At 36.8% G+C, this 13,888-nt stretch overlaps 1 protein-coding gene across 6 annotated transcripts in view; it reads left to right on the top strand.

Annotated features, from left to right (window-relative positions):
• Window positions 1-13,888, top strand: part of PRKCZ (protein kinase C zeta) — a 42,085-nt gene that overhangs the window by 22,568 nt on the left and 5,629 nt on the right. For all 6 annotated transcript variants that reach the window (XM_084494726.1, XM_084494724.1, XM_084494725.1 and 3 more), the window contains 10 exons: window positions 1,741-1,826; window positions 4,722-4,853; window positions 5,995-6,076; window positions 6,537-6,589; window positions 9,479-9,667; window positions 10,964-11,061; window positions 11,596-11,682; window positions 12,376-12,511; window positions 12,864-12,951; window positions 13,648-13,767. In XM_084494726.1, the coding sequence (XP_084350852.1) occupies window positions 1,741-1,826; window positions 4,722-4,853; window positions 5,995-6,076; window positions 6,537-6,589; window positions 9,479-9,667; window positions 10,964-11,061; window positions 11,596-11,682; window positions 12,376-12,511; window positions 12,864-12,951; window positions 13,648-13,767 (1,071 nt within the window). The remainder of the gene's footprint in view (window positions 1-1,740; window positions 1,827-4,721; window positions 4,854-5,994; window positions 6,077-6,536; window positions 6,590-9,478; window positions 9,668-10,963; window positions 11,062-11,595; window positions 11,683-12,375; window positions 12,512-12,863; window positions 12,952-13,647; window positions 13,768-13,888) is intronic.

Genomic DNA, 13,888 nt, shown 5'->3' with positions numbered 1-13,888 from the left:
CCATGTTGAGTATTCAATATCGTTTCACTTGTATGAGACCGATTAAAGGACAGCTTTAAGAACAAGTATTAGACTCTAGGTTAAACAAACAAACTGTTCAACTGATGGAGATTCCTTCAGAGAAGTTACAACACTTCTTAAAGAGAAGTACAAGGCAATTTAATAGACCTTGTTAGGATGACAGGAGAAATACGGTCAATGTAAGATGATCCTAATAGAACCACATTAGGAAACGGAATCGTTTTCATCCGCAGAACCAGCAGACCTATGTAGGACATACAGCACGTATGTTGCCATTCACAAGGTGTCATGAAAGTGTGCATTTTGCTGCTACCTTCTCAGAGGGAGTTATGCTTCCTAAGGTGCTTAGTTCTCCATTCCCTATGAAACTGTATTACGTCCTAATTTTTCTGTATGAAGTGTATGAAATATATTTTGTACAAGTTGCCAACTGTTTTAAGTTGCATTATAACTAGTATAAATGATTCACATTTTAAAAGGCACACAGTTAAACCTTTGTGTTGGAAAATCTTTCTCATCATGCTATTGAGGATAGTGAGAAAATAATGATAGCTAAATAAGAAGTATTCTAGTTTTTCATTTTTCTTTTGCAAGCAATGTGATATTACCAGTAAAACCACTGCGAGATGCATATTCTTGGAAATGTTTAAGATGTCGTGAGTGTCCCACTGTCAAGAATAGCTTTTTAACTTTGTGTTACAGTAAACCTCAAGCTCATAAATTTGAATCCTTTAGTAGGTGTCATTAGAACTAATTATTCAGCAATGGAAATCATGCCGAATGTGACTTTTTTTCTTTAGTTTTGTTACTATTTTTTGTAGCAGGACTGTATTGCCCATTCTAACATGACTTCTGACTCTTCTGCCTAGCTCACCACCCACCTCTACCTACCCGTGTTCCCACTGCAGCCAGTACCCCCGAGGTTGCCTGCTATGGGAAGCCATGGTGCTGGTTGTGTGCCAGGGACTGGCTGTGTCACCATTACAGCTGCATGCAGGACTGGTGCTGCATGATGAATTTTTCAACACTTAGTATTTAATATCAAATTCTCTAATTAGCCACTCAAATGTTGCTCATATATATGTGAAAAGTGACAACAAATACATTTGGAGTAGATGCTATGCATCTTGCATGGCTTCCTGAAAAATCTGTCTGCAACAGCTTAAATGATTTCTTGTCATGTTTAGACTATATTAGAAATAATTGCAGTCTTCTACTTGTGCTGCTTCCATAACAGAAAAAATATTTTGGGGTAATGTTTGCTAACAAAGATGAAATTGAGGTCAAGAAATGTAACTCTCCAAATTAGTATTATATTCAATACTGTATAGCTAAAGCCTAATTAGCACCAAACACCCTTAGTGTTTGTGTTGACACTAATTTTACCAGAGGAAGCTGTTTCTTTAACTATCTGTTATCTGTCCTTCTCACCTGAGCTTGAACAGCAAGCAGCCAAGAAACTAACAAGATTACGATCATGTGAGGAAAAAGACAGGGATAGAGAAAAGGGAGAGGCAATGGTGAAAGCACATCCTGCAGGAGCTCTCATTTAAGGCTGCCTTAAAAAAATTAAAAAAAATAAATAAATCAGGGATTTTAGCTGTGCGTTGATATTTAGAAAAGCAAGATTGTTTTTAGTCACAACTTGCTTAATGTAGTGTGTCTGCTGTCACTGTGTAACCATGCTGCTGCTTTATACCTTTTTAATTTCTTTCTTAGAATCAATCTACCGACGTGGAGCCAGAAGATGGAGGAAGCTGTACAGAGTGAATGGGCATTTGTTTCAAGCCAAACGTTTTAACAGAGTGAGTACTGTTGTATAAAATGTTGGGTTTCAGTAATGTTCTGTGGTAATTGTTTTCTCAGTCCGTGCTCTTCTGTGTTTGAGTGGTGAAAAGAGAGGAAAAGCTGGATGGTTATTAATGTTAGTTGTGGTCTGTGCAGTGTTATTCGGGTCATAAAAATCATACAACTTGGTCTTTAAATACATTTTCCGCTAATCAGATTTAAAGTCTCTAATAACTGTTTTTTTTGAATTTTTAAACTGATGTGCTTAGATCAGCTTTTCTCGTCTCCACCCTTTGTGATCATGCTGCTTGATTGCAGCATAATCTTTTACCTTCAGTGCTTTTTTTATTCTTGAAATTAATGCTAAGAGCTGTAGCCTTTAACTGTTTTGAATCTGAAGTATTATGTAATCTAATTAAGAAAAAACTTCCTGTGTGTGATCTAAAATACAGCTGCATTAAGAATATGACTTAATCCACATAAGCAAGTGAATGTAGCTTTAAGGCTGAGGCTCCTCCTTGGCTTAGCCCATTATGTCAAAGTATTGCAGCACATATACAAATGTAATGTACACTTTTGGGAATTCGGTACAAAACTGAGTACAGTGAGGTGAGTTAACTTTTTGAATCAGCAGTAACATTTCTTTTATGAAATCTTTACTACTGCCTGGATGGAATATTTTTTTTTTTAATGCTCCCCATCCCGAAACTGCATTTTAAAAGAAGGAAAAGCCCCTTCAGTATCACTGGATATGTGGAAAAACAAGTTATTTATCTGAATTATAACAAGCAGTTACGTAATGTGGTGTACAGGCTATTTTTTTAATTTATTGTATGAAACATTCCATACTTCAAGATGCTCATAAAACATTTCCTTGAAGCATTGTGAATACATATCTGCCACATTAAGAATCCAGTGTTATTAATATGAATAAGTTTTTATGGGGATTAGGCTAATGGTGAATAAACAAGTGAAGATTTTGAAACCTCATTAGCATGCTTATTTGCTAACAGCCCTAAACAAGACTTTGTAACTGTCTGTGTAGAAATGAAATCATAAAACCATACAAACAAAATCCAACTGAAGCTAGAAATAAAGTTGACATGAGCTGACACGACATGAAAATGCATAGATTAATAATAAATTAGTCATATATGTAAGCATTACTGAATTAGACACTAGATTTTCACATTGACTTTTTTAAGACTGCAGTATTACATTATGGATTTGTTCCTTTTTCAAAATACTTTTTAAAACCACTTTGGTTAATTCAGGTAAATGAACACGTTCAAGAATCTAAGCCTTGATATTGTTCAGTATATTCCTGTTGAGCATAACATAAGGGTTAACTCTTACTTCTGTGTTTGTATGCATTTTGGGGAGACACGAGGGGTACCTGTATTACTCATGGAATTTGAACGCTGCCCCTTTGTCCATTTTTTTCTTGCTTTCCTGCATTTGACTGAAGTAAATGAGATTGTCTTGCATGCTTTCTCCAGGCCCTAAACATTTTATTTAGCCTTCATGTTACTGCTGCCAAATGTATGTAAGAATACTGAAGGTAGTCTTGTGGAGCAGGAGTTTTGAAATGGAAAGAAGTGGCTACAGATACCCAAGGCTTGCTCTCTCATACGCAGTATGGTTTTTATGTTTGTTTTGGCCTGGATAGCGTAGTTTGGATTTTTCCCTGTCAAGAACTAGCTGTATAGCTGACTGGAATGTAGCTATGTTTGGTTTTCTACAGCTATCAAAATATGAGAAAGGCAATACAAAAAACATTTCAAAAAAATAAGTCCAATCTTGCATTATTTTTTAAAATACTACCAGTAAGGATTCGTAGCTGTTGAACACTTCTGGGCAGGACACTGTATGATTCATTAGTCTGAGGATCTGAATAACCACACTAACTGCTGCTTGCTCGGAGGAACAGACTTTCACTGTTCTGTGGCTTTCAGACAGTTGCAGAGCTTGAAGCCTGGCATGGGGGATGAGCGCAGGACTGCTTGTGCAGCTTGCAGTGATAGGCAGCCTCCTTTGCCTGTCAGAACTACCAGGGAAAATTTGCAGATAGTGAACACTGAGCACATCTTTTGGCAATCTGTGCGTCGTGTGTAGAAAGAGAACTGTGACTAGGCGGCTTCTTGGCATAAAAGAATCTGTTTGGCAGTTTGGGTAACGTAGAAAAAATGACCACAGCACACATACACTGGAAAAATGATTTCAAGAAGTGCCTTGTTAAAGTCAACAGTAGAATGTCTGACTTCTTCCTTTGTCCTCATTTTGGTTTAATTTATTCAGATACGATTTCCCTGCACGAAGAAAAAGGGCCATATATTTCTGATATTAAATAATGCAGTGTGCAGAGGCTTTAAATCACACTTGATAGATAAGATTTTTAATTTATGTTTTTCAAAGTTTCTACTGATGTTCTACCATTGTCAAAAGTGGATAGGTGCATATGTAGAACAGTCTTCATAATTTAATTTGCGGAGACTCATATGTTGTGCTAGTGTTCTTGAAAGTAGTCAGTTTGGCTGCTTTTTGTGTACTCGTGTGCAAATTCCTGTCGATTTTGTTTGGGTAACCTCTGTCAGTATCTGTAGTTCAGAATAGACTTATTGTCTAAGAACGATTTGCAAATGTTAGGTTGTGATGTATTCCATCTGCTTGAGACATTTGTTTTCTTAACATTCAGTTAAAAAAAAAAAAGTGTATTTTAGCTCAATTCTAAGCATGAGGTGTAATCTTCAGTTATTTATGAAATCCTGGGTATTCCAAAATAATTGTTATTGAATATTTCTAGGGGGTGAATAGGATGGATTGTTGTAGGGTGGGTTCTTTCTGCCAGCTAACTACCAGCCTACAGAAGGGAATTGATAACTGAAATTGATGATATGTGTTCTGGCTTTTAGAGAGCATACTGTGGCCAGTGCAGTGAAAGGATATGGGGTCTCGGAAGGCAAGGTTACAAGTGTATCAACTGCAAATTGTTGGTCCATAAACGTTGTCATATACTTGTTCCACTGACCTGCAAGAGGCATATGGTAAGTTTGATTTCTGTCTAAAACTAAGATGTTTGGTTGTGTTCTGTTTTGCTTATTCCAGATACATATCCTGTACAGTTGAAGATTTATAACGCTGGGCAGTATTTGATTTTCAGTTATCAAAGTGTCTGTGAAGTATAGGCCTTTAGTTAGTGAATAGTATGGACAAACTGAGAAGAAAACCTGTGATATGACTGTGAGCAAGGTTGAGTTTGACTTCACTTCTCCAGTGGAAATTTTATTTTACAGATAAAGAGTTACTGACAATCTTAGTGGTTGCTTCTCTTAGCTTATTTTACCGTATTTTAAGCACCAAGGCACTCGTGTGGTTTTTGCACCTCTGATGTTTTTCCATTTGTTTCTCCAATCCTGTTTTCTTCGTCTCTATCATAGCAGCAACTCCAGTATCTTTCCCATATTTTAAATATTAAATTGTGTTCCTAAACTTCAGCTCTTCTATGTACTCATCCCAGACTTTAACTAGTATTTCACTGATTCTTGCATCATCATTTTGTTAACTAGAAGTTAACACCAGTGTAGAAAAAATTGGGTTTATATATGACTTGCCTTGACACTACTAGATTCTTCACAATTCATGCGTGTTGCTGCACCTACTGGAATAATCATACATGACTCATCACGAGTTGCAGATGAGACCAGGATCCAAAAGTATTATAAAATTGCTTGATACTGTTGTATTTACCAAGTTATTCAATACCTTTGCACAATGAGTAACGATTCCTGTTTTTTTTAAACAGGAAAGGAATGTGGCTAGTGCTCTAAATTGAGTATGTAACATCATTGAAGTATGTTTACTCTGTTGCAGTTCCCCATGAAACATTCTTTAATACAATTAAAGTTTGAACTTTGCAATAAAATGTACTAATCTCACTTTTAGAAGACAGCTAAGCATCTCCAGTAGTTACAAAGAACAGTTGAAATAACATTTATGCTTTTTGGTAGATGGGTCTGATAATGTGTTACAAAGTGTTAATATTCTGGAGTACTTCCTACAAAATCCAGCTTTCAGAAGCTACAAATGTAAGGTTCTTGTTATATTGCAGTTATGTGATAAGACATGATGACTTAAAAGGGACTGCGTAAATTGACATTTTTTCCTGTATGCTTTATGTTTTACAAGGATTCGGTCATGCCTTCCCAGGAACCTCAGTTAGATGATAAAAATGATGAAGTTGACCTCCCTTCAGAAGAAGCTGATGGAAGTGAGTATTTTCCTGGTAAAAAGGATGTTTAAAGATGGAATTCATGCGCTTCCTCACTTGTACTGTGACGATAGCATAGTCCAGAAATCTGTCAACATCGGAGCACTATTCAAGTTCATCAAGTTGGTAACTTTGCCTCCTGTGACATCCTTAAGTAATTACTTCAGAGGATGAGATCTTTGAGTTTGTAGTTGCCTTTTTTATGTTCAGTATTGCAGGAGTTAAACTCTCATCTAGGCTGGGCTCTCTTTATTAGCAAGTATGGTCTGATGGACTGGATCCTATACCAAAAAAGTTAGTATAGGAGGCCCAGTTTCCAATTTACCTGATTTTTTTTTGAAAGTTTACTTTGGACTAGCAAACTACTAACCCCAAACCACTAAATCATCTTTCCATTTAACAGTTTTGTAATGACTTCTAATGAAGGCCTTAATTACACTACTTTTGTTTGATTTTGCAGTTCCTTACATTCCTTCAAACAGGAAACATGACAGCATTAAAGATGACTCTGAGGTATGTTTTTAAAATTACTTTTGTAATTCACTTTTACGCACTCTTAGTCACAGACCTTCTATGAAGTAATTAGTTATTTGTCCTATTTTTTCTGCTACCATGAGAGGCCTGTTTTTTTCTGAAAATAATCTCTAAAGTATTTTTGGATTTTCAGATTTTTTCTGTAAACAGCTCTTCTTATCTCAGTCATAATGTGAGAGATGTTTTTTCTCTTCATTCATGCTGAAACAACATTGATTTAACAGGTTTTTGACTTTATTGGTTCTTGCAACATATGGTGGCATTGACATTTCATCTTATCTGCCCTCTCTAATTGATGTATACCCCTTATCACCCTAAGGCTACTTCTGCAGGCTAACATTATGAAAATTGGTTCAATCTGATAGTACCTTAACTATCTAGCTGTCTCTAATAATTTATGGAGAGCTCCTTTGGAAGTACAAGAAAAATAACAGACCTGAGCTCTGTTTTTCAGCTTTTGTAGAGGTTCTGACACAACCTCTGCATACAAAGAGCATTATTCCTTTAGAGCAGTTTGATTCCAACACACTTAAATTCTAAAGGGTTTCAAGAAGCTGCTTCTAAAAATGCTTCTGGCATATTTGAGATAAATGCATTCTGCAGAATGCTAGTACTTAGTTATCCTACTCTTAAACAAGCCTGCACCTTGTCTCTACCTCCAATACAATGCTTGTCACTATTATTAATTTACACTCGAATAGTTCCTGCTCTTGGTTAAGCGACTGCCTTATTTTCAGTCGTGTGCATTTAGGATTTGTCTCAAATTCATGGATTGACAGATAGAAATTTAAAATACATCAGAATTTTAATTGCTATCTGAAGTTACTGACTTCCGCTCAGGTAGATACTGTTAGTGTTTAAATATGGATATGTGTTGTTTATTCAGCTGACCTGAATGCTCTTCTGACTTTTACATATTGCTTTTGAGCTTTGCTGAAATGATTTAAGGTGTCCTGCGAAGAGGATGTGGTATTCTGGTAGCTTTGTTGACTGGAATCTTCAGGCTCAGACCAATCTCTTCTAATAGCAGTCAATCCTAGATCAAGATTCTTTATATAAATACTTTCCTTAGTTCAGCAGAACGCTGATCTGTCTACAAGTACTGTAGTTTGAGGTCAGATAAAAATAGGCCATAGAAGTATGTCAAAGCATTGTATACCCTGGTAGAATAAGGAAAGTGCAAATGCATAGTGTATTTGTCTAATTGAACTTCTTGCTTTTCAGTCTCATGCTCACATTATCTTAACTATTTGTTGGAATTAAATTTGTCATTTAAAATCAATAAGGAATTTTAAAACAACGTTCTTCATCATTGAATATTTTCTGCAAATCTTCACTTTTGAGAAATTAGTATTTCTTTCTGTATGTTCACAGGCACCTATTTAAAATTTTCAAATTACCATAGTAAATCACAGAATCACAGAATTTTCTAGGTTGGAAGAGACCTCAAGGTCATCGAGTCCAACCTCCAACCTAACGCTAACAGCCCTCCACTAAACCATATCCCTAAGCTGTACATCTAAGCGTCTTTTGAAGACTTCCAGGGATGGTGACTCCACCACTTCCCTGGGCAGCCTGTTCCAGTGCCTCACAACCCTTTCTGTAAAGAAGTTCTTCCTAACATCTAACCTAAAACTCCCCTGGCTCAACTTAAGCCCATTCCCCCTCGTCCTGTCACCAGGCACGTGGGAGAACAGGCCAACCCCCACCTCTCTACAGCCTCCTTTAAGGTATCTGTAAAGAGCAATAAGGTCACCCCTGAGCCTCCTCTTCTCCAGGCTGAACAAGCCCAGCTCCCTCAGCCGCTCCTCGTAGGACTTGTTCTCCAGGCCCCTCACCAGCTTCGTCGCCCTTCTCTGCACCCGCTCAAGCACCTCGATGTCCTTCTTGTAGCGAGGGGCCCAAAACTGAACACAGTACTCGAGGTGCGGCCTCACCAGAGCTGAGTACAGGGGGACGATCACCTCCCTAGCCCTGCTGGTCACGCTGTTCCTAATACAAGCCAGGATGCCGTTGGCCTTCTTGGCCACCTGAGCACACTGCTGGCTCATATTCAGCCGACTATCCACCATCACTCCCAGGTCCTTCTCTGCCTGGCAGCTTTCCAACCATTCCTCTCCCAGCCTGTAGCTCTGCTTGGGGTTATTGCGCCCCAGGTGCAGGACCCGGCACTTGGCCTTGTTAAACTTCATGCAGTTGACCTCAGCCCATCGGTCCAGCCTATCCAGATCCTCCTGCAGAGCTTTCCTACCCTCAAGCAGATCGACACACGCACCTAACTTGGTGTCATCTGCGAACTTACTGAGGGTGCACTCGATGCCCTCGTCCAGATCATCGATGAAGATATTAAAGATATTAAATAATAATAAAGATATTAAATCTTAAATAAAGATATTAAATCTTAGACAGTTTTCTAAACTGAAACCAAGATGGGTATATTCTTTAGCAAATTACTGTTTTATGTCTTCTCTTTAGCTTTCATTAATTTGTACTGCAGTATCCATGTCAGAATACGGAAGATGCTCTTTGCTCAGTTGAAAGTGTAATTCTACATGCTTACAGGTCAAGAATGACTAAGACCCCATTTCTAAAGGCATTGCCTTCTGTTTTCCAGTAGGGAATATTTGAAGAATTCATTGAACAAATTAGAACTTCGAAGAGCACAGTAGCTACTAATAAGAGCAAAAGCAATACCAACAAAACATTTCTAAATAAGTCGGTTATAATTGACCATTAAAATCAGTGTGGCAGTGAGAACAGCATGTGAAGTTAGCGTGTTCTGTCCAGTGATTAAAGACCTCTGCTGTAATAGCTACTTGTTATAAAAGCATCTGTTTCTAGCGTCAATTTGTTTCCTTTTTTATACAGGATATCAAACCAGTCATTGATGGAATGGATGGAATTAAGATTTCTCAGGGGCTTGGACTACAGGACTTCGATTTAATCAGAGTTATTGGACGCGGAAGCTATGCCAAAGTTCTTTTAGTTCGATTAAAAAAGAATGATCAAATTTATGCTATGAAAGTAGTGAAAAAAGAATTGGTCCATGATGATGAGGTAAAAGGCTGCTAATTGTGTTCCATTACATATTTTAAAAGCTTAATACTATTAAAAAAAAAAATAAGCTGAAGTTTTTAGATGGCATTTGTGCAATAGAAGTTCTAGTAGGTTTTGAATGCATCATCAACTGCATAAACTCTAACATCAGGATGAAATTTGAGAGAAATATCCCTTATTCTAATTAAAAAAATCTTAATTTTAGTAGAATGCACATGACGAATGTGCCAACTTGAGTGTGATAATCTGTGAGAGGAGATGAATGGGGTAGAATTCGGGCACTTGATTTAGAATGAAAAAAATGTTTTCAAAGGCAGACAAATTTATATAATTTATATGCAAAGTATTTGTATTTCAGACTGGGAACTCAAACTGTTCTTACAGTTACAGTGTGTATGTGCACAGCACTTTGGAGTGTTCTTTGCCGTAGGTTTAAAAGTTATGTTGCTACCATTTAAGGTCAGTAAGGTTTTAACTGGCTTGTTTAAAAAAAACAAGTCTATGCAAATCGGTGCTGCACATCTTGATTATCATCAAAAATCTGTTGATTATAAAAACCAGCACACTCAAATGCGTAAGTTACAAAAAGAACAAAAACAGTCGGGGGTGGAATAGAATGGGTATAAACAAATCCCAGCAAAGAAAGAAGGAAGGCTTCAATCACCTGCAGTGCCATAGGCCTGGAACATGCCATGGTGGGTATATGCAGGGGATGGGATAACTGGTCTGCAGTGAGCAGGCAGCACATACTAGTGTACTGCACGTATGTACAAAACTGAGTTTCCTTTGAAGTCTCTTTAGGAGATGCTCATTCATTAAAACCAAAGTGGACGCATTGTTTTATTCAAAATTGAATTTGAGGTTCATATTGGCACTTGTATTTACCATTCTGCGGTGCTCTATGTTCAGGAGTGTCTCAGCACAAAACCAATTAGATCTGGTTTTGATGGAGACACTTCTTGATTCCCTTTGAGACTTCAGTTGCTCAGCCAGGCTGGTTGTCCTGTGGTTGAACTTTGCTTTCCTTCATACAATATCTCACTACAGTGAAACTATTCTTGACAGGAATTAGGTGAATTTTGTGCAGAGCCTTTTCTAAATGGTTAAGGAACTTATATAATTTAATATATAATTGAATTAAATTGTTTCCTATCTTCCAGATCAAGGGATTTTTATCTTTCTTAAGAATATCATAGCACTGACACTATATAAGGGAGAATAGATGTTCACAATTTCTGGGAATACCCACACTGGTTATCTAGCAGAAGTTCTGATTGTTCAATTATTCTATTTCAGGATATTGATTGGGTACAGACAGAGAAACATGTGTTTGAACAGGCATCCAGTAACCCATTCCTAGTTGGTTTACATTCATGCTTTCAAACAACAAGTCGGTAAGAAAGATATGAAATTTTGTTTTATAAACCTTGATCATTGATATATGGGTAAAACAGCTGCTATGTGAGTTTTATAATACCCGAATCTACGGAAGGTGGCAGAATCGGTTCGCAGTGTCTTGAATTTGGTTTGGTTATAGCTGTCGTGTCCTACACTAAAGAAACAGAGAAGCAAGAAACTGTTTTCAAGCACTTAAGTTCATCGACATCAGATTGTGTTAGTTGGTCCAAAGAAAACAAGTTATAGTAGGAGAACAATTTGTGTATATCTGTTAACACCAAACTGTTGAATGCAGCTGCCTCTTTCCATTTAGTCTGAATTCACCATTTTTATTTGCATTTAAATAAAGGATGTGATCCTACGTAACGTGGATTAAATAAATATTTTTCCCTTCTTAAATAGTTTCTGAGAAATATGAGTGACTAATTCAAGAGTGGAAGTTGAAAATGGCTTGAATTGGAAGAGTACAAATATTTTTTTTCCTATTGAGAATTTCACTGGAAGCCATTAACTGTATTATATACTTTCAGATTATTTCTTGTCATAGAGTATGTAAATGGGGGAGATCTTATGTTTCATATGCAACGGCAAAGAAAACTTCCTGAAGAACATGCAAGGTATTTTATTAAACCAGCTGTAGTGGTTTTCCTGTGTTGTTTAATGTTGTATGAAATGCTTTCAAAACTTTATTCTATAAAAGAAGATGAATAGCAAAGGAAGAATGAAAGGTTGTTTTTAAAGCTTAGAATGTTGTGCCATGGGGAGAAATGTTAACTTTTTTTTTTTTTTTTTTAAAAAAAAAAAAAAAAAAAGATACATACTTCTTAAGTTAAGAAAGCATTTCATAATTAGCAAGTTATTCCCATTGATTTTTGCTTACTGCTTCATATCTAGTTAACACTTCTTTGATAGGTTGGTAGATGACGTAGCTATTTTAATTCTTTTGATCATATGTTGAATTAATATATTTGGTGATGGAAGGAAGAAAAACCTGGCTTGCTATAATGCACTGCGTAAAGTCTTGTCTTAAGCTGAAAATATGGTTCTTGTGTGTCGTTACAGATTTTTCTGAAAAATAGGTGAGATACAGAATATTTTCTTCATTAATAGAATTAAAATAATTTGCCTTATTGTAAGGAACATTTTTAAATGAGTTCAATGGCCTTGCAAATAAAAGTAGCTGCTTTTCAGTATCCTGTTCATAGAGAAAAGCTGGCTGTAAGCTCTTGTTTTAAGAGCAGATCTTTTTTTCTTTGCACTTGCTGTGTGTACAATCTCTGTTAATGTGATTTTCTCCTTTTCAACTTCAGGTTTTATGCTGCTGAAATTTGTATTGCTCTGAACTTTCTACACGAAAGAGGCATAATCTACAGAGACTTAAAACTAGACAATGTTCTTCTGGATGCAGAGGGTCATATCAAATTAACAGATTATGGCATGTGCAAGGTAGGATTTTTCTTACATTTCTCTTGTCTCTCTCTGTAATTCAGTGTATCTCTGTTCAAGCTTCTAAGTCCAATACAGTACTCAACGATACTAAAAGAAACTGGCAGAAATTACCTTTTGCTTATCACCAGTGTTACTGAAGCCTCAATTTAGTTGTGGAATAGCAACTTTACTCTGAAAAATGACAAGAATAGGACCACATTTGTAATTTTTCCTTTTTATGTTTTATGTGGGTCATTTTTGAGGACATAAGAAGTTGACCTTGTTGGCTCAGTTAAATTTCTATTTTGTTTCCTATGTGACAAATAGAGGTCAACTTTTAATTTATTTTTTAACTGTTTTGTGTATGTAGGAAGGATTGGGCCCTGGTGACACTACAAGCACTTTCTGTGGAACACCAAATTATATTGCACCAGAGATCCTAAGAGGAGAAGAATATGGTAAGCAAGGACTGAACAATTTGACATTGGAGTTATAAACGAGCAGAAATTTAAGTTCTGGTTCTAGGTTGATTCAAATACTACTGTTGTTAGTATATTTTGAGAAAATATGAATGTTGCACAGTCTAATTTTTTTTGAAATGAAAAAGTATTTTTTCTCCTGTAGTCATTCATTTCAGCTTCTTTTAATCCTACTTTCCCTGGAAAAGAATAATTCAATGATACTGTATCAAAACCAAGCCCATTCCTTGATGTAGTTTACATCCCAGCTGCTCTTGTCCCCCAGGTGAAGTTATAGAATGCTGTGTCAAAATTCATTGCTTATGCAGAATCAAAACTAGTCTTTTAACCAGTGTTAGTTGTGAACTGATCTAATCAGCAGGTTGAGCTGTGTACTGTTACAACATTCGAGAATGTTCAACCTCCTTTAAAAAAATAAAACACAAATTTCCGGCTTAAACACAGTGGACGACTGCTCTCTGGCAGATGCCTACAAAATCCTATACAGGTTGCCTCTGCTGTCCAAATTCTGAGAACTGTCAAGTCTCATCCAGTGATGCTGTTCAGTATTTCTGTGGCTTCAGTGACAGTAGAGAATTTCAGTACTCTGCAGAAACAGGCCATTAATCTTCATATTGAGAGAACAATGAAATTCAAGGAGTCCTGGCTGAAAATCTTCTCTTTAAATATTTACAGGGTTCAGTGTGGATTGGTGGGCTCTTGGTGTGTTGATGTTTGAAATGATGGCAGGAAGGTCTCCATTTGATATCATTACTGACAATCCAGACATGAACACTGAAGATTACCTCTTCCAAGGTACAGTCTTTTATCGTTCCCCACGAATTCTCTTGGGGGAGGAACAATGGAAGTTATCAGTTGCAGTAAAACACTTAGAACTGTCTTGTTTTCTTTTTCTCTTATGTCATGGCTCCCTGCA

Source organism: Aythya ferina (assembly GCF_964211825.1).
Source record: "Aythya ferina genome assembly, chromosome: 21".
Classification (NCBI taxonomy): Eukaryota; Metazoa; Chordata; class Aves; order Anseriformes; family Anatidae; genus Aythya; species Aythya ferina.
The sequence above is the reverse complement of the archived record's forward strand: the minus strand, read 5'-3'. Positions and strand labels throughout refer to the sequence as shown.